The following is an 18,774-nucleotide window of genomic DNA, read 5'->3' as shown; positions in this document are numbered from 1 at the left end:
TGAATTACACTGCATTCGTGTAAAGGAATACTGTTCAGTTGTTGATGTTGCTTAATTGAAGTGTAGTTGATTTACAATATTATATTAGTTTCAGGTTTACAGCATAGTGATTCATCATTTTTATAGATTATACTCCATTAAAAGTTATTACAAAATAATGGCTATGATTCCCTGTGCTGTACGATATACCCTTGTTGCTCATCTATTTTATACATAGTAGTTTGTATCTCTTAATCTCCTACCCCTTGCTTGCCCCTTGCCCCTTCCCTCTCCCCTCTGGTAACCACTAGTTTGTTCTCTATATTTGTGAATCTGTTTCTGTTTTTCTGTTTTGTTATATTGATTCATTTGTTTTATTTTTTTAGAGTGCACGTATAAGTGATAACATAGACTATTTGTCTCTCTGTCTGACTTATTTCACTAAGCATAATACTCTCTAGGGCCACCCAAGTTGTTGCAAATGGCAGAATTAAATTCTTCTTTATGGCGGAGTAATATTCCATTGCATATATGTGCCACATCTTCTTTATCCATTTATCTGGCGATGGACACTTGGGTTGCTTCCATCTCTTGGCTACTGCAAATAATGCTGCTGTGAACATTGGGGTGCATGTATCTTTTCAAATCAGTGTTTTCGTTTTTTCTGGGTATACACTCTGGAGTGAAATTGCTGGATCATTCAGATTTCTCCTTTTTGTTTTTTGAGGAAACACCATACTGTTTTCCATAGTGGCTGTACCAGTTTACATTCCCGCCAACAGTGTACGGAGGTCCCCTTCTCTCCACATCCTTGCCAACATTTGTTATTTGTTGTCTTCTTGATGATAGCCATTCTGAGAGGTGTGAGGTGATACTGTGATTTTGCTTTGCATGTCTGTGATAATTGAGGACCTTTACATGTGCCCGTTTGCCATCTGTATGCCTTCTTTGGAAAAATATGTCTATTCAGGTCTTCCGCCCATTGCTTAATGGGTTGTGGGGTTTTTGTTTTTGTTTTTAATTGAGCTATTTATTGTTATTTTTTAATGAGATACTTCTGTATGTACTATTTATTACTAAATAGAAAAATGTTGCAGAACAGTATGCATTATTTGATTACATTTGTATAAAAGCAACAAAGAATCCCCCCAGAAGATACAGGGATATATGCCTGGCACAGGGATACAGGGATATATGCCCAGCACCTGGCACAGGGCTCGGCATTTGAGGAGTGAACACATGGAGAGTTTACACATTACTTTTTCACTTTTAATCTCCTGGACTCTGAGTGTTTATGAACATGCACTACTTTTTTAAAAATCTAAATTAAAACGGGGAAAAATAAACAAGAGGAAATAGCCACAGGTAGGCCTCCCGGCTCCCGCATACGAGCCGGTGCCAGCAGAGGAGGCCGGGGGTCTGAGGACCCACTGGAGCCCATTGCTAGCACTGCGGGGATCGGTGGGGGGGGGGGGGGTCGGGGGGGCAGGAGTTTGGTCTCCAGGTGGGACCGGCGGGAACCCGGGGGCAGGAGCCACGCACAGCAAACGCGGGGAAGTGCCCAGGAGGCCACTCGGGTCTGGAAAGGGAGTGGGGCAGTGGCCCTGTCCTGGGGACATTGTCCGCAAGTAACGGGTGGGAAGACTTCGTCCAGGAAACTGGGAAAAGCAGGAAGCTACAGAAGAAGGAGCCAAGGGAAGGAAGGACGCAGCGGCCAGCCCTGGAGGTGGAGAGACGTTTCTGAGGAAGAACACGTTTCCTGGGCTCTGAGAAGACCCGGTGTCTGCGGGGACGCGGGCTCACGTCTGGGGTGCAGCCTGCTGTCTGTGGGCCTGAGAATCACGGACACCACCAGTCCCGGCCTCGGAGCCGGTGTTCAGACGGACGGTCCAGGGCACTTTCTGCTGTTGATCAGTGTTAGGACTTCCCCTGCTCCCAGCGCGGGAAGCGGCTGAGCCAGGGGGTGCAGAAGCCCCCGGAACAGCTCAGCACTTGCCCTGTGCCGGCTACACACCCCTGCCCGGGCTGCCCTGCTGAAACCCACGCTCCCCTCAGTGCTGCCATTTGCTTTTTCCACAGAAGTGTGGCAAGAGGGGTTTACATGAGACTAAGGGTAAAACAAAAAAAAAAAAAAGTAAAAGTAAATAAATAAAAACAAAACCATGTAAGAGACAGGTGTGTCTTCTTAAAATACGATCCGTGTCCGCCGCTCTCCGCCCCACCTCCATGTGGCCAGCACTTTGCATGACTTGTGCCTGGGGTGGATGTCAGCGCCTGTGAGAATCTTTTTATTTAGACATCACGAGGCATGTGACCAGTTTTGAACACAGCCGGCTGCAGTGCTGGTGCACAGAGACGCCTGCTCTTTCTTCACCAAACTCTCCAGTTCAAACATGTCTGCAGAGCATGATTCATGGTGTTTCTTTCTGGATTGTCCAGTGGGTAATTGCTGTACAGAAACCAGAGAAACAGATGTAGACCCTGAACCCTGGCTATAAATTTTTGTTTTATGATTATGGGTTTCAAATGTGCTGTGTCACACTGACAAATACACAGTTACTCTGAAACAAAATGAATTTGGGGCTCAAACTTTTGCTTGTTTGTTTGTCTGTGGTTGGAAATACTTTTATTAGAGTTCCTTTTATCATTGATCGAGCATAAAGAAAACAGGGGCAGTGACACATATCAGAATGTTATTTTATGCCTTACCAAGAGGATATTTGGGAAACGGTTCTTCCAGAATGTTTCGTTAATGTTTAAAATAGGTGTCGATAATTTAAACTTCATTATCCACAAATTAACTCGGCCATTTTTCACCTTCTACCTGTTCGTTAATCTTTATGGTGCACGGATATGTATTAAGGAACTGGGGCTTCTTTGTGTATTTTTCCCTTATCTTTTTTTAAGATGAAGACGGTAGAAGAAGAATCAAGTTTTCAAGAAGTATAAGAATTAGATTTACTGACGAAGAAATAAGAAACGTGTGGCTAAATTTGGGGGCTGCTTTCTAAGTTAACGCTTGGATTAAATAATAACTGTAATAGTTGCTATCCATGTAATCGATCCATGATGAGAAATGATGAACTGACTGGTGAATACTGTCGCACCCTAAAACACCCATAATGTTCCACTCACAAGGATTTAAGCCCTGATCCTTCATTTCAAGGCTCAAGTTTATTTCTCTACAGTTAAGAGAACTGTGTTCCTAGGTGAATAGAAATGTAAAATTTTCTTGTGCAAAGAAAGAAAACACCGCTCTCTGAACCCCTACCACACAAAGACACACACACACACACACACACACACACACACACACACACACACACACACACACACACACACCTCTGTTATTGTTTTTGTGCCGTGACAGAGTATTGAGGAAAGAAATTTGGGAGCCGTTGTCTCCCTTAAGAACTGAGAGTAAACAGAATTTGGGGGACCCCATCCGCATGTTCACTTCCTTGTGACCAGTGCACCCTACCCTTTGGAAAGATGCTGAGTGAGCAGGTGAGTGCCATGGTAACCCGTACACACACACCTGGCCACGGTGCCATGTTTCTCATCTCTTAGTTCCTCCTGCTGTACTTTAAATATAGCTCCCTCCTCTCCCTCCTCAAAGAACTTTTCACCCACCTCCATGATCCTGTACAAAACGAGCCCAGTTTCCAAGGCACTCTGAGGACCTCAAATAAGCATTTGGAGCTGTAAGTCCCATGAACCATGCAGCAATTGGCAATGTGGTGCTTTATGTATCTTTACAACTATCTTAATGACAGAGTGTTAAATGTTTTGTAAATTCCTCTGCGCTCCTTGTTTAAAATGTGTGTTTTCTTTGTAGTTGAAGGATTTCTTATAATAAAGCTCTGTTGCAAAATGATGACCATATAAAAGAGAGAGAGAGCAAGAATAACAAACACATAGTTTCAGCAAAAGCTTACCCCTTTATCGCCCTGGACTTTGCAATCGCAAGAACTGAGCTTGCTGGGCTGAAAATTGTTTGCCTACACCTTCCTGAAAGAGTCTTTGACTTGGTAAGTGTGTGCCATGCATACTTTTCATGTTACACATGAGTGCCACTCAGCAGCTCTGCTAGCCCAGCAGCACGGGGCGAGTGCCCGACAGGCTTTTAGAAGGCTTGGATGCCAGGGCACATACCAGCCCATTCACAGAAAGGAGACTGCAGCGTGCCCTTCCCTGCGAGGGGCAAGGAAGCCGTCCCCCCCTGCCCGCCCACTCGCCCTCCCTGCTTTGTGGGAGAATTATTAGTCAGCGGTGGAGGGGCAGTGGTAGACTTAACGTGTTTTAATCCCTCCCCCGGAGCTTCCTTTCTTTGATGTACCTTGCATCCTTTAAGCAAGTGGTGCAAAATGGCTGCAGGGTGGATTGGCTCTCCCGTTCACAGCTTTCTGCCTGGGTTGATTTGTAAACTCTGCATCTGTCCTTCTCAGGGATGGCTGAAAAGCTTCAGTGTGAGAGGTACCAAAAAATTAGTCCCTTTTCCTTAAAATTACTGTCTTCTAATAAATAGCCAAGTTTGAGCAGGGGCTAGTATGGGTGAAAAGTGGCCCTTGGAAATACAGAACTTTCACACTTTAACCAGTTCTCAAATCTGTGTTTAGTTATGTGGGGGTGGGGTGGGGTGGGGATGTGATGACAGGGCTCAGCCGCGCTCGTCCGCAACAGAAAAGTTATTTACACGTTGGGCTGGGATTCCAGGGAGCTGGGTTCTAGCCATGATTCTGAGCTGTGGGACCTCAAGCAGCTCTCAGCCTCCCTGGGCTTCTGTTTCCCCAGTTAAAAAGAAGAGGATGAGTCACAGCTAACTGGTCTAGGGTGTGTGCTGAGTGCCATGCAAGCACTGTTTCTTTTTGTCCTCACAGCAATCCGTTGAGGTGGCCAGTAGCATGCTCCCATTTTTCAGATGAGGAAACTGAGGCTTGGGGAGGTTAGGTACTTGTCCCAGATCCCATAGCTGCTCAGTGGGTTGGAATCTAGTTCAGTTTTGACTTCCACATCCACACTGTTGACCATTGTATTATATTATGAGGTCCTGCATATCTGTGTGATTGTCTGTGTGTGTCTGGGGCAGGAGGAACTAGCGATAATTCTCGACTCCTTCGTAGGCTGTGTGTAGACTTGGGAGAATTTTAAGAAGTAAATGAATCCAGAAAGCTGGATTTTTTTTTTTTTCTACTCCCGAGCCAACGCAGTCCCTTCAGCCTGCAAGAGGGACAGACAGAAAAAGACTATCAAATGGGAAGTTTCTGGACCCCAGGCTTCCCCAGGGGCGGCTCTTCTCCGTGCTCCGGTTTAGGGCTTGCTGTGCTTTTGCAGGAGTGGAAAAACACACGTTACAAGGCATTTAACAGACAGGCGCACGGAGGAATGTAAAGGCTGGGCCGGGGGCGGGCGACGGGGGCGCGCGGCCGAGCGAAGCCCCGCGAACTGGGGCGCAAAGGGCGGGAGCTGGCGAGCGGCGTCCCGGCCCCGCGCGCTCCTCCCGGCGGCTCCGGACCGCGCGCACTCCTCCTCCCTGTGGCTCCGGGCGCCCCGGGCCCCGCGCGCTCGGAGCGGAGACGCGGGGCGGGAGGTGCGCGCGCCCGGGCCGCGGGCCGCCCGCGCGGCGGGGCTGCTGGGAGTGCTCGGCTCTGTGAGAATCCTGGGAGCTGGTGATGTCAGACTCGCTGGGTCATTTGAAGGTTAGCAGCCCGGGAAGGGTTCACCGAAAGTTCACTCGCATATATTAGGCAATTCAATCTTTCATTCTGTGTGACAGAAGTAGTAGGAAGTGAGCTGTTCAGAGGCAGGAGGGTCTATTCTTTGCCAAAGGGGGGACCAGAGTCCCCGCGCGAGCCGCCTGAGGACGGGGATGCCGAGGACGCGCGCGAGCCGGGCAGGGCTGGTCTGGGCACCGTCCGGGTAGGATCCGCACCGCATTCCGAAGGCTTTTTGCAGGCGTCTGCCTAGAAGGAGAACTTGGGCTCTTTCTGGGAACCCCCCGCCCCGGCTGGATTGGCCGAGCAAGCCTGGAAAATGGTAAATGATCATTTGGATCAATTACAGGCTTTTAGCTGGCTTGTCTGTCATAATTCATGATTCGAGGCTGGGAAAAAGACCAACAGCCTACGTGCCAAAAAGGGGGCAGAGTTTGATGGAGTTGGGTGGACTTTTCTATGCCATTTGCCTCCACACCTAGAGGATAAGCACTTTTGCAGACATTCGGTGCAGGGGAGATCATGTTTGACTGTATGGATGTCCTGTCAGTGAGTCCTGGGCAAATCCTGGATTTCTACACTGCGAGCCCGTCTTCCTGCATGCTCCAGGAGAAAGCTCTCAAAGCATGCTTCAGTGGATTGACCCAAACCGAATGGCAGCATCGGCACACTGCGCAATGTAGGTTTATTTTTTCCCTTCTTCTACCAAGAAAAAAATATGAATTGTCTCGCTTGCATGCAATGAAGACATTGGAAACAAATTGCACTGGTAGCCAGACAAAGGATTTAATGATTTAATGCTGAAAGGGTGTGCTGTGCTGGTGTGCATATTGATTCCCTCTGCTGAAAATTTCCTGTTAGATGTTTTCTTCCCAAACAACCCCTGCCGACCCCTGCTTCTCTCCTTACCGACCTTACAGTCCCTTGAAAACAGTTTTAGAAAATGTGCGTGGAGGGGGGAAAAAGTAGAGTGACCACAGGACTTTGAAACATTCTTCAAGTGAGGCAATTTGACAACGTTGGTACAGTTTTTACTAAGATATATGCAGAGGGGAATTTAACTTTGCTGTTCTTTGGATTAGCTACTAGTTACATGTATATCCCCCCCCCTTTGTGTGTTTCAACAGTCCAAAGTAATTAAAATATGACATCTTCCTTGCAAGGAATTTAGCCTAATTAAGGTTGCTGCCGCTCCTGAAGTTCATAAATGACCAGTTAAAGCTGCCGCTGCCAATGTTTTCCTTGCGGAGGAAAGGCAATATTTCTTAGCATTGACCCTGCTGCCACCTTTCCGAGTCACTTTGTTGCTCTAAGAAGTTGCTGTTTTGCTAGAAAACTACTGGCAATGAACACCCCTTGGGCTGAGCCATCCATTATTTCCATATCTTGCAGTTCAGCCGGGAACCTGGACGTCGGTTAAAGGAAAGGAAACATAAGTGGGGTGGCTCAGTTTTTAAAAAAAATATTGACTATTTGGTTATCTGATTCTGAGAGGGTGCCGAGGCACGCACTGGTCAACAGTAGCCTGGCTGCAGGCTTGAGAAATGGCCAGCAGTCCCAGAAAATCCCACCTTCGGGTGGCTGTAGTGGGAGCCTGCTGGACGCATCGCTGCCCTGACAGTGATTTAGATAAATGGCTCAGCTATCTATCAAAATGTTTTTAGTACTTTGACAATTCATTGGAGCATTAGCCTGAAAATGACATTTTAAATCTTTGTTTTCAAAGAGGTCAAAGTTTAACTGGAAGAAATTGAGTTTTCCTAATAATGTGATGGCTTATCTAAAGAGAGGGAAGAAAAAGGAGAGGGGACAATGACAAGATTTAAATCGTCCTCTTCTGAAACTTTTTCTTAAGAATAAAGACTTGCTTCAGGGGTCCAGGAAATCAACAGGTTTGTAGCTGAAAAGTCAATAACCATCTGATGCCAACAGTCTAGCTGTCTGACTTAGTATTTCGTAGAGCCATAACCAGGGTAAAAAGAATATCATTTTCAGACTAAGTATTTCGTAGAGCCATAACCACGGTAAAAAGAATATCATTTTCAGAAGGCATCCTCATTTTCAGCTGCTCCTCAAATGCTTTCTTTCCTGCTGCCTATTTTCTTTCTGGAGAGCTCAAAGAAACTGTTAGAAAATAATTTTCCAACCCACTAACAGATCTTTTAGACCCTACCCTCCTCCTCTCTGTAGCAATTAAAACAGTATGAACAGTTTCATTTGGAATCTCAGGGAACTAGGGCTCCCTCAAACTTTTTCTTGTGAGAGAAAGTTTTAATGAAACGTTTTTTAACAAAGGAAAAAAGAATGCTCAGGACCCCGGTGTCAAGCTATTAGACCTAGTAGAGGTTTTACAAGTAGACATTCTTCCTTTTGTAATTAACTCTCCAAAAGTGCCTATTAAGTTGCAGGAGTTTGGGGGGGAACTTTGTTTGTTCTTGAACAAGTTAAACAAGGGATTTGCCTTATCTGGGGAGAGGCTAGTGGTGAATGTGTCATTCACCTAGGGCCAGCTGATAAGCAAGAAGTGTTGATAACAGCAAAGTTCAGCTAATCAAAGAAGCTTGCATTAGACAAAGTAAATAAAGGCAAATGACAAAGGGATTTCAGAAATTTCAGTGTCTTATTTTTGTAAGCAGGGCAATTAGTGCTCACTGTGGTCAATTTCACAAGGGTTTGGATTCCCACCCCCGGACTCCAGGTTAAATGAATAGAGTGTAAATATGGCTCAGGCCCCTGCGGAGTCGGAGTCGCGCGAACCGCTTTAGGACAGGTCAGTTTAGTCGTTCAAGTGGTTTAAGTTTTTAAGCATAAATAAAAGTTCTGACACAGCTCTGCCACGCGGTGTTTGGCTCAGGGTGGCACAGCCAGTTAGGGCTTTTGAAGTTAAAGCATATTAGGGCCCTGTTTGTATAAGTACAAACATAAAAACCACAACCTTTTCCATTTTACTCAATGACTGTTTTGACAAGAAGCAGATCTGTTTGTGCTCTTAACACAGAGGAAACAGTGGGCCAGGAGGGAAAAAATAGTACTAAATTCTAACCAAAACTATTTTCTGCTTCGAGATCCTACTTATTTTTTTGTGGTGTGTGTGCGTCTCTGTGTGTGTGTAGGAATTGGAGTAAACCCTTTGAATGTACAACACACCAGAAGCATTCTTTGAAGAGTGTTAGAATATTCTCTTTATTTTCCCTTTTAATTTTAAGACAGAAAAATGATATGCCAACCAGCTGTCGGTTGAAGTAGGGCCTGTGAATTGCCTCTAAAAATTCGAAGGCAGGAGTAGCGAGTTACTAAGGGAACATGGTGTAAATAATATGATTTAAGACGGCCCCTGGAGGTGTCAGAGTCACTAAGTCTCTGTTCAGGTGCCTCGTGGATTACCTTGGGTTTAGGCTGCTCCAGATGTTTTCAGCATTAATTGCTCAGTGAGCATAAGATAAAGCCTAATATTTGTGGTCTAAATATAGTAGTTGCTTTCGGTGAAATCATGAGTGTGACAACTTCTTGGCCCTTTTCCCTGTCTTCACCCTGCTCCTAACACATCAAAAGAAAAAAGGAAAAACAGATTTTCTTTTCTAACGAGAAATAATCTGTTTTTAAAAACAAACAGTATCGATGTTATGATTTAGGAAGGAAAGACGTCTCCTTTCCAAAGCACTGGGACCTGAATTTTAAGTATTAAACAGTATCTAAATCCTCTCCTAGTGAGATATAAATTGGGGTCAAAGTGGCAAAATCAAAGATACCCTCTGAAAGAGAGACTAAATAAAGGCTGACAGCCACCGTGTGAACTGAGTGGGGTTTTGAATAAATATTTCAGTGAAAAGGCTCAATTGTTTTTCTAAAGTAGGACATAATTTTCTGCTTCTCGGCCACATGACAGTGGTAACTAACACCATCAGAAAGAAGAAAAGAAAAGGGAATTCTACTTAAATCTCAGGGAGTGCAGGACAGGGCCGTTTGAAAACAAGTGGAAGATTCACAAAGTTTTCCTTCCCCATAGGAAAAAATAATGACAAATTTTTTCTGTATCCAGGTAACTCGGCACTTTGGGTAGGGAAGCACTGATGTGCAACTTACAAGAAAAAATGCAGAAGTTTAAATTTTATCACCAGAAAAGGATAGACTCCCCCCAAAATAGATCAGAATGCTAGGAGTGGTAGTCATGTGTCCCTTAAGCTTGGGCTGTGGAATGGATGTGGAAACTCTTGGTAGCATTTGATTTCCCAGCCCAAATGCAAAGCCCTCGCATCGGAACTAGGCCTTTCTTCTCTTAGTAGATAAATGACCAGCAGCGCAATTTCTGATAGGTTCGCTGACCTGAACCAGAAGTTTTCTTCTCATTTTTGGAAGCCTGGCTCTGACCATATATAACCAGTCGGTATTGTCACAAACTTTGCTTTAAAGCACACAAGAAAGTTCTTCTGGATATCAGGTGCTTATAATTTCCCTTCAACATGTTAAGCCCCAGAGATGGCTAAAAAATGAAAGAAAACCTTACCGTTTTCTCCTTTCTACATTCTTGTGAAATGTAATGCATGGATAATCTCAGAAGGGAAATACGTGATAAATGATGAAGATTATAAATTCTGCTGTCAAGGAATTTAGAATCTTTAAAATCGAAAAAAATTTTTTTAAAGGCTGGGAATTTTTTAACTAGAAAGTTACTGTCTGCGAGGTAGATGAAGATGTAAGACCAAGTTGAAAAATAGAAAACTCTTCGAGTCGAACAGGACTTATGAAACAGTGAATGCACTGTTCCATTTTAGAACATCTTAAAAAGAATCTTCTATAGAGTTTGAGTTACATGTAAGTGCCAATAAATTTCTCCCTAAATGACATTTTTATACTTTAAATGTTCTAATATAAATTCAGTTAACTATCAATTAACTAGATTATTTCGGAAATGGGAGTTTTTTGATGAAGGTTAATCAGAAAAATCTGGGCTAAAAACCTTTCCAAAAGATACTAATGTAGAATCTTGCCTTTCAAATTACAGGGTAGTTATGGCAATCATACATCTCAGATTTTCTAGAATAACCCACTTTCAACTATACTGCCACAACTCCCACATAAGCCATTGAAATATGCCAGATATTTCAATATTATGACATCTCCTAGGGTTGCCCCTTGCACCCAGGAGTGGCACAGAAAGCCTTTGTTTGGACTTGCTGGTCAGTCTAACTGGAGCACTCACAGCTTAATTTTTCTGTTATGGCTGAAGATCACCTTGTGCTTCTTGGTCATTCTTCTGAACACGAATTCCTTTTGTGGCAAAATGTAGATCTGTAAATAGGAGGCGTCCCTTGCAATATGGATTTAAGTATTACGACCGCGGTTCTGATGCCAGCGCGCGCGTGTGTGTGTGTGTGTGTGTGTATTGGGAGTGGGGGAGGGGTGGAATTATACGTTGAATCACTGTGAACAAATCTGTATCAGTTCTTGGCCAGCTTCTTCATAAAAAGTTGGAGTTGGAGGTGATGGAGAGAGGAGAGTTAACTCCAGTTTCAGATTTATCAGTATCCGGTCTGTAAGTGGCTTGGCCCAAGCACCTCTTGTTAAATAGGAGATGAGATAACCTGCCCATCTGTAAGATCTAATAACACAACCTAATCACTCAATATGTCGCCCTGAATGCTCCTCTTTTCCTTCCCGCCTCCTTGCTTCATCACTAAGAGGCATGATTCCCGTCCCATCCCAGCCCATAAACCCCTTCCGATGAATAAAAAATAAAGTTGCAAAAGTTCTCTCCACCTAGGCAGCCGCAGAGGGTGAGCCTGCAAGTGTTCTATTATTTATCTGGAGCTTTCAGAGCTTCTTAGTTGGGAATTCAGACAGGCAGTGGAACCGCTGACTTGCTTTTTCTCTGGCCTTGCAGGATGGGGAGCTGAAAGGGGGGCCATTCCGTAAGATAAGACTCCTGGTCCCCAGCACGATAAGGCAGGATAACAGGAACTGACGTCAGGAGGTGACCCAGCCTTGCTGAGCGTTTCCTCTCTCAGAGCGCAGGCTCCCCGGCAGCTGATGAAGCGAGCTGCGACGGGGCGGGGGGAGCTGATTTTAACAAGGCTGATCGTGGGTGACGATGTCCCTCATTCCCGAAAGGAAATTTCTCTAAACGGAACAAAGACTGACCTGGGTGTGGTTTTAATAAAAGCAGATTCTGAGATTATAATTGCAATTTTAGGTTGTCATGTACTAGATCCTTGTTTCGCAGCTGTCAACAGTTTCCCTCTGATGTCTCGGAAGACAGTCTATCCGGCAGTCAAATATCATCCCCCGTGAACCCTGCTGACTCTCCACACAGAACCAGATGGGCGGAATTCACATTGTCAGAGTTAATCCCTGGGACTCCTGTTTACTTTTCTAAACACCGCGTTCCCATCCCATTGGCATCATCTGACAGCAGGTGAAAGCCACTGCATTTGCCACCAGCCCTGACACCGCCTGGCAGTTTTTCCTTTCCTCTTTCCTTCTTCCTTTTCTCTTAAACTCAGATTTAAAAAATTTTTTTTTTACTATTTTTCTTGCCTTTACGAGTGTCACCAATTTGAGGTCTGGAGAAGGAGAAATCCTAATGAAAGGGTCCTATTTTATTTTTGCAAGTTCATGGCTTCACAGTGTACTCTTAAAGATTGCTCTTTGTTTTGTTTTTTTTTTGAGTTTGAGTATTGAATAAGGAGTTATTCTCCTGATTCTACTCAGATATAGTGAAATGTTTTTGTTGTTGATATTAATCAATTACTCTTCGCCACTGATTAAATGTTATCAAATCAGGGGAAAAAAATAGCTAAATTCAAAATACTGTGGTAGAAATGATGCAGATAAGACCAGATAAGATGAGTGTATCAGCTAACCTGAAAACGAAGCTTTGGATCACATTTATCCTAATACTTCCCTAATTTTCAGAGCAAACGAAGACCTCAGTAATAAACACCTCTTCTCAAAAATATGAAAGCTTTGGGGGCTACAGGACCTTTGTCTTATCATCAGAGTTCATGATTATAAAAAGGCTGATGATCTGAAGGCTGTTTCAGCTTCAAAAGATGTTTTAGGGTCTGGCCTATTGGAACCCTTGGGGGTGTAATTAACTAAAATGGAAATGGAGGCAAGCGAAATTTAGTTCCTGATGTTTTAATTTAGCTCAGTACTGCCATGTGTTGTTGAAGAGAATTCTTAAAGGCAAACATAATTATTTCATTATGGTCCTCAGAATGCTTTCATTGGCTTTAATGACAAGAAGCTGTGTAAAAAGGCATACATTTTAATTAGTCCTTATATTTACATCAGATAAATAACAAATAATTGATCAAAAACAAGTCTTTGGGATGGATGATTTCACATAGTGCGATGGTTACAGTTTAATGATGAAACATTTCTCTGTTGCTTTGCATTTTAATTATCCAGACATTACAGTAGTGGTGCTGTGGAGCTAAAATACCGTTGTTGCCATTTTATTACAAAAAAAATCACGATTATTGCCTGTGAATCGGAAGCGGGAAAAGGTAGCTAGAAGCGTATCTCAGAGGAAGTAAATTCCCAGTCCCATTAATTTTACTGTTTGTTAGCGTTCATTTCGATCACTTTTATCTTTTACCCTTCATCTTTCTGGATTAAGACAGTCAGGGGTTTCACGTGCGTTTTTATGATCACATCTCCTAAATACCGTTCTTTCTGTCTTGCTGGCTGTGTTGAAGACTTGCCTGAAAGTACCTTGCCAAGTGTGTCCTGGAAACTCAGAGAGCCTTCTCCCACGTGGTGGGTACACTTTACCTTTGATCTTATATGAAAACCCACTTCACATGATTCATCTGTTTTGGTGTACAGAACACTAATTGTTATTATTGATTTTAAATTCCGTGACCATTACAAGTAACCCGGATGACTGGCAGATAAAGGGTAATAATCCATGGAGTTCTGGAACTGTTTCATGTTTGTCTGGAGTACTTTATGTGATCGATATTAACTGCCCCATTGAAACTAACTGCTGTATCAAATAACAGTCAATCAAATGAATGTGCTTAGAGATTATTTATTGAAAGCTTTAATTGTTCACTGGGGCCCTGCTTATCAGAGGAAACAATAGGAACTAGAGACAGGATGAACGGGTTTGGATTCGCTGCGAAAGCCGGAGGATGCAGATGAAGGCCGTCTTTCTGCTTCCTGGGCCAGAGTTTCCAGAAACCCGTGTTGGGTTCCTAGCGGCACAAGTCCTAAATGGCCTTACAGAGGTTATCCTGCCACCTGTGCAAGGAGAGCGCTCTAGAGAGGTAGGGGTAGTGAGTTCCTTGCCCTCAGCCCAGAGGCTGTGGAGTTGTCACTCTGAGAGTTTTACGGCGGCCTCTCTGCTCGCTCACGCACATGCATTACCCTGCGAGCATCTCTCCATCTGTGGTCCTCGCGCTGCCCATGGGCTGAGAAATAGCCTGTCTTGACACGGGATCGATGTCTACAGCCATGGCATGGGACATTGCAGGATTTGTAATATAATAGCTAATGTAAATGAGGATTCTACTCTGCCCTGAAAACACACAGAGGTCCCCGAGTAGAGCTGCTCTGCTTTCAGCGTGACACTGCGGCTTGCGTGCCTTCACTAACAGAGACCATGTTTGTCGAGTTGGCATCTCTTTCCTCTGTGAAATGGTTCCTCTGACTGTGGCTCATCACCCGGGGGACCATCCTTCCTATTTGTCACAGTGGGACAGCACTGTGGTCCTGATGCAGCGGCATCCATTTGGAACAAATAATTGGCTTTTACACCTGAGCGTTGTCACCTTCCAGGGGGTCATGGTACACTTTGCCCAGAGATGCTGTCAGGGGCCAGTACATTTCGATTACTCACTGATGGATTCCATCTTGCAGAGTGCTGTTCAACAAATGGCCCTTGGAGGGTTTCCCTGGTGGCGCACTGGTTGAGAGTCCGCCTGCCGATGCAGGGGACACGGGTTCGTGCCCCGGTCCGGGAGGATCCCACATGCCGCGGAGCGGCTGGGCCCGTGAGCCATGGCCGCTGAGCCTGCGCGTCCGGAGCCTGTACTCCGCAACGGGAGAGGCCACAGTGGGGAGAGGCCCACATACCCAAACAAACAAACAAACAACAAATGGCTCTTGGATGTCTGCTGTGTGCCAGGCTCCCTGATGTGTTCAGGGGTTGGCAGGAGCAGGGGGATGGGACAGACACACCAAGATGAAGCCCATGTGGTCCCTGCTCTCTGGACTCACAGTGTACGGGAGACGCTTGTATACACATGTCACTGTGACACAGCCCCCTGTAACACAAACACAGTCTCCTTAGGACTTTGAACCTGAGTTTGATTCCAGAAAAAACTAAAACCCACTGAGAACCAGAGCTGGTGCATAAGTGGAGGATTACGTAGGTTCTGCATTTTTGTCGTACGGAGCAGGAAAGAAGTTTTTCTGGGGGTAGCTGCAGAGGTCCATTCTAAGTGCGGTTTACGATGCGGAGTTTTAAACTATGCAGTGGAATAAGTGCATACCTTCTGAACCTGCTTCTTGAAGACTCATATGGATGTTTCGAGTGTCTGTTAAATAATGTTCTTTGGGGGTTAGGTCTATTAGATGATATTTTTTTAAAAATCAGTTTAAGATTTTATTGGAGTATAGTTGATTTACAGTGTTGTGTTAGTTTCAGGTGTACAGCAAAGTGATTCAGTTATACATATACACATATCCATTCTTTTTCAAATTCTTTTCCCGTATAGGTTGTTACAGAATATTGAATAGAGTTCCGTGTGCTATACAGTAGGTCCTTGCTGGTTACATATCTTATACAGTAGCGTGCCTATGTTAGTCCCAAGCTCCTAATTTATCCCTCCCCACCACGTTTTCCCTTGGTAACCATAAGTTTGTTTTTGAAATCTGTGAGTCTGTTTCTGATTTGTAGATAAGTTCATTTATGTCATTTTTTAAAACTCAGATTCCACATACAAGTGATATCATATGGTATTTGTCTTTCTCTTTCTGACTTAACTTCACTTAGTATGATAATCTCTAGGTCCATCCATGTTGCTGCATTATTTCTTTTTTATGGCTGAGTAATATTCCATTGTGTATATATGTACCACATCTTCTTTATCCATTTGTTTGTTGATGGACATTTAGGTTGCTTCCATGTCTTGCCTGTTGTATCACTTCTTTCTTTATGATTGTTTTTGTGACATCTTGCTGTGTGACAAGCTGCCCCCAAACTTGGTGGCCTAACAATTTATTATCTCATTATTCTGTGGGTGGACTGGGCTCAGCTGGGCAGATCTTCTGCTCCACATGATGTCAGGTGAGGCTACAGCTCCCAGGGCTAAAATGGGCTGGAAGTCTGTCACTGCTGGCACCCAGGGCTGGCCGTGGATGTTGGTTGGTAGCAGAGAGCTCAGCCGGGCTGTCACCTGAGGTAGCTGTGTGTGCTGGCGTGCGGTCACTGTCACCACCTGCTGTTGGGGGAGCGGCATGGGCCAGCTCGCCTTCAATACGGCTACCTGTCCATGGGGAGGGACCAAAAACACGCAGTAGTCATCACAACCATTCCCTAGAACACGAAATAAATGATTGTCTTCTGTAGAGACCAACTTAAAGAGCTGTGGTGGGGTGTTTAGTTTGCTTTCTGGGCTGGTTAAATTTTTAACAAGATTCTACTCTAATGACTGTACCTACATCATTATCGCAAGCAATCCTGTGAGGCAGGTACGATTTGCCTCTTTTTACAGAAAAGGACCTTGAGGCTCAGAGAAGGTGAGTTTGACAGCAGTTTGACCCTGTCCCCTGACAGCCGAGTGAAGACTTCCTGGAAGATATTTATGCCCCAGTAATACCAAGAAGGGACCATGGAGTGCTTTGGTTTTGGGAAAAGGTGGAAAAGAGAGAGAGGGGTGAAGAACTGTCCCACAGAATTTCCTCTGATGACATTATTTCTCTCATAGAAGCCACAGCCTTTTAAATTGTGGAAGAAACCAGGAGGCTATTTACTCTTGTTTTCCATCCTGTTTGTTGTTAGTGTCTGCGCTGGCCTGGTCCCTCTTGTGTTTGCTGAGGAATTGCAGGGAGGTGAGAGATGGGAAAGAAGGTTTTCTTGTTCTTCTGGTTCACTCAGAACTCTCGTCTGGAGATGGGCACCAGTGGTGGTACCTCCTAGTCAGCCAGCACTATCATGTCTTCCATTACTGGAAAAACAGGAAGAAGAAAAATTAAAAAAAGAAAAGTTTCCAGGAGGCACTGAAACATTGATATTTTGGTACTTGCCACGTAGTTTGTTTAGAGGGTCCCAAACCTATGAAAACTGACTATTTTAGCCTCTCACATAACGCTCTTAGTTCAGTGGTTCCAAACACAGTTTGCTCTTCATATCCACAGGTTCCACATCTGCGGATTTGACCAATCTCAGATGGAAAATATTCAGAAAAAAAATTCCAGAAAGTTCCAAAAAGCAAAACTTGAATTTGCTGCACAGCTGGCAACTACTTACACAGTATTTACATTGTATCTGCAACTATTTACATAGCGCCTACATTGTATTAGGCATTGTAAGTCATCTAGAGATGATTTAACCTATATGGTGGATGTGTAGGTTACATGCAAATAGTACGCCGTTTTATATAAGGGACTTGAGCGTCCAGAGATTTTGTTGTCCATGGGGGTCCTGAAACCAATGCCCCAAAGATATGAAGGGGTGACTGCTATTTTAAGTGCAATATATTGTTCTGTACTTGGGATTTTTACATACCGTGTTCTACCTGCTTCTTTTGTTTGAAATCTAGTTGTTGAATTATGGATTTTGAGGAGACAGGTGGGCTAACTGAAGTGACTGTCTACGGGTCATGTAGTGGGCTCTAGGTGGGTGCTCCATGCATTCCTGTGTGTACAGCGTGGTACAGTGGAGCTGGCACTCTTCATGCGCTGCCTTTGCTGTTACCTCAGTGGTTTTCATCTGTACCATTGGTCCATAATACTTACCTTGCAAGCTTACCATAGACTTAAATAAGAGAGTTTCTTTAAAGTACCTGAGACTTAATAATCAGTAAATAATCTTCTCCCAATACTTTACTATGAAAAAGTTGAAAGAACTTTACAGGGAACCCTTGGATACTTACTACCATATTGACCATTAAAGTTACCAGGTTTGTTTTCTGTGTTTCTTCTCATTTCTCCTTTTTAGTGTGTGTTGTTTCATTTTGTTTTATTGGTTGGGTTCCCTTACTAACCTGGGAAGTCTTTTGAGGTCAGATACGGTGTCCTTTACCTCTGTCTTCCCAATATGGTTGTATGGTATTAGTACAGCTAGTAAATACCTGGTCAGGACTCAGTTAATCATGGTTGAGTCAATGGATATAGGTGTTCAAGCACACCACCCCTTAAGGCCCCAGATACCGGCACTTTACAGTAGAACTTCCTGCAAGGACGGGAACCATCTGTAATTCTGTGTTGTCCAGTACGGTGATGGCTGGTCATGTGGACCTATTGAGCACCTGAAATGTGGCCAGTATGTCTGAGGAACTGAATTTTTTATTCTATTTAATTCTAGTTCATTTAACTTTCACTAGCCACATGTGGCTAGTGACTACTGCATTGAACAACACAGCTCTGTATACTCAGCTATTAATATTTTTTCAATATTTGTGCATTCTCTTTATTTCCCTTTTCCTTTAGCCTCTATTATTCTCTCCTACTGCTGTTCAGGAGCTCTAATTATCTCTTTATGTAGACGGTAAATAGACTGCAGGAGAATGTAAACAGAATACTGGAGGGTAGTGATTTCAGTCATTGTTTAACTTGTTTTCCTTCTGGGTGGAACCCTTTTTCCTGGGGCTTGCCAAATACTTAGCACTTATTTTGCTAACACTTATTTTGCAGAGCTCAACCAGGATTTTCCCAGAATCCCAGTGGGCTGGACTTGAGGTCTGTTTCTTGCAGCAGTCCTGTTGTGGGAGAATACAAATTCTAGTCCTGTGCGCCACACCTGCATGGTTTTCAAATGGATATAGAGTATCTTCCAACCTTTTCCAGCTGCTTTCAACTCTACTTAAACATTTTAAACTGCAGGGAGGCAGAGAGGAACGGACCACACTCT

General features: G+C 44.1%; 1 protein-coding gene across 3 annotated transcripts in view; it reads left to right on the top strand.

Annotated features, from left to right (window-relative positions):
• Positions 1 to 18,774, top strand: part of RARB (retinoic acid receptor beta) — a 440,801-nt gene that overhangs the window by 248,037 nt on the left and 173,990 nt on the right. Inside the window, exon 1 of one of the 3 annotated variants that reach the window (XM_033431957.2) lies at positions 5,550 to 5,678. The exons of 1 other annotated variant lie outside the window; for it this stretch is intronic. Coding sequence is in view for 1 of the 2 variants with exons in the window: in XM_004271906.4 (XP_004271954.1) it covers positions 6,216 to 6,372 (157 nt within the window). In the remaining variant the exon portion in view is untranslated. Of the gene's footprint in view, positions 1 to 5,549; positions 6,373 to 18,774 lie in introns of those variants that run through there. One more of the 3 variants, XM_004271906.4, reaches the window with a different exon arrangement.

The sequence above is a fragment of the Orcinus orca genome, chromosome 5 (genome assembly GCF_937001465.1).
Source record: "Orcinus orca chromosome 5, mOrcOrc1.1, whole genome shotgun sequence".
In the NCBI taxonomy this organism is placed as follows: Eukaryota; Metazoa; Chordata; class Mammalia; order Artiodactyla; family Delphinidae; genus Orcinus; species Orcinus orca.
The sequence above is the reverse complement of the archived record's forward strand: the minus strand, read 5'-3'. Positions and strand labels throughout refer to the sequence as shown.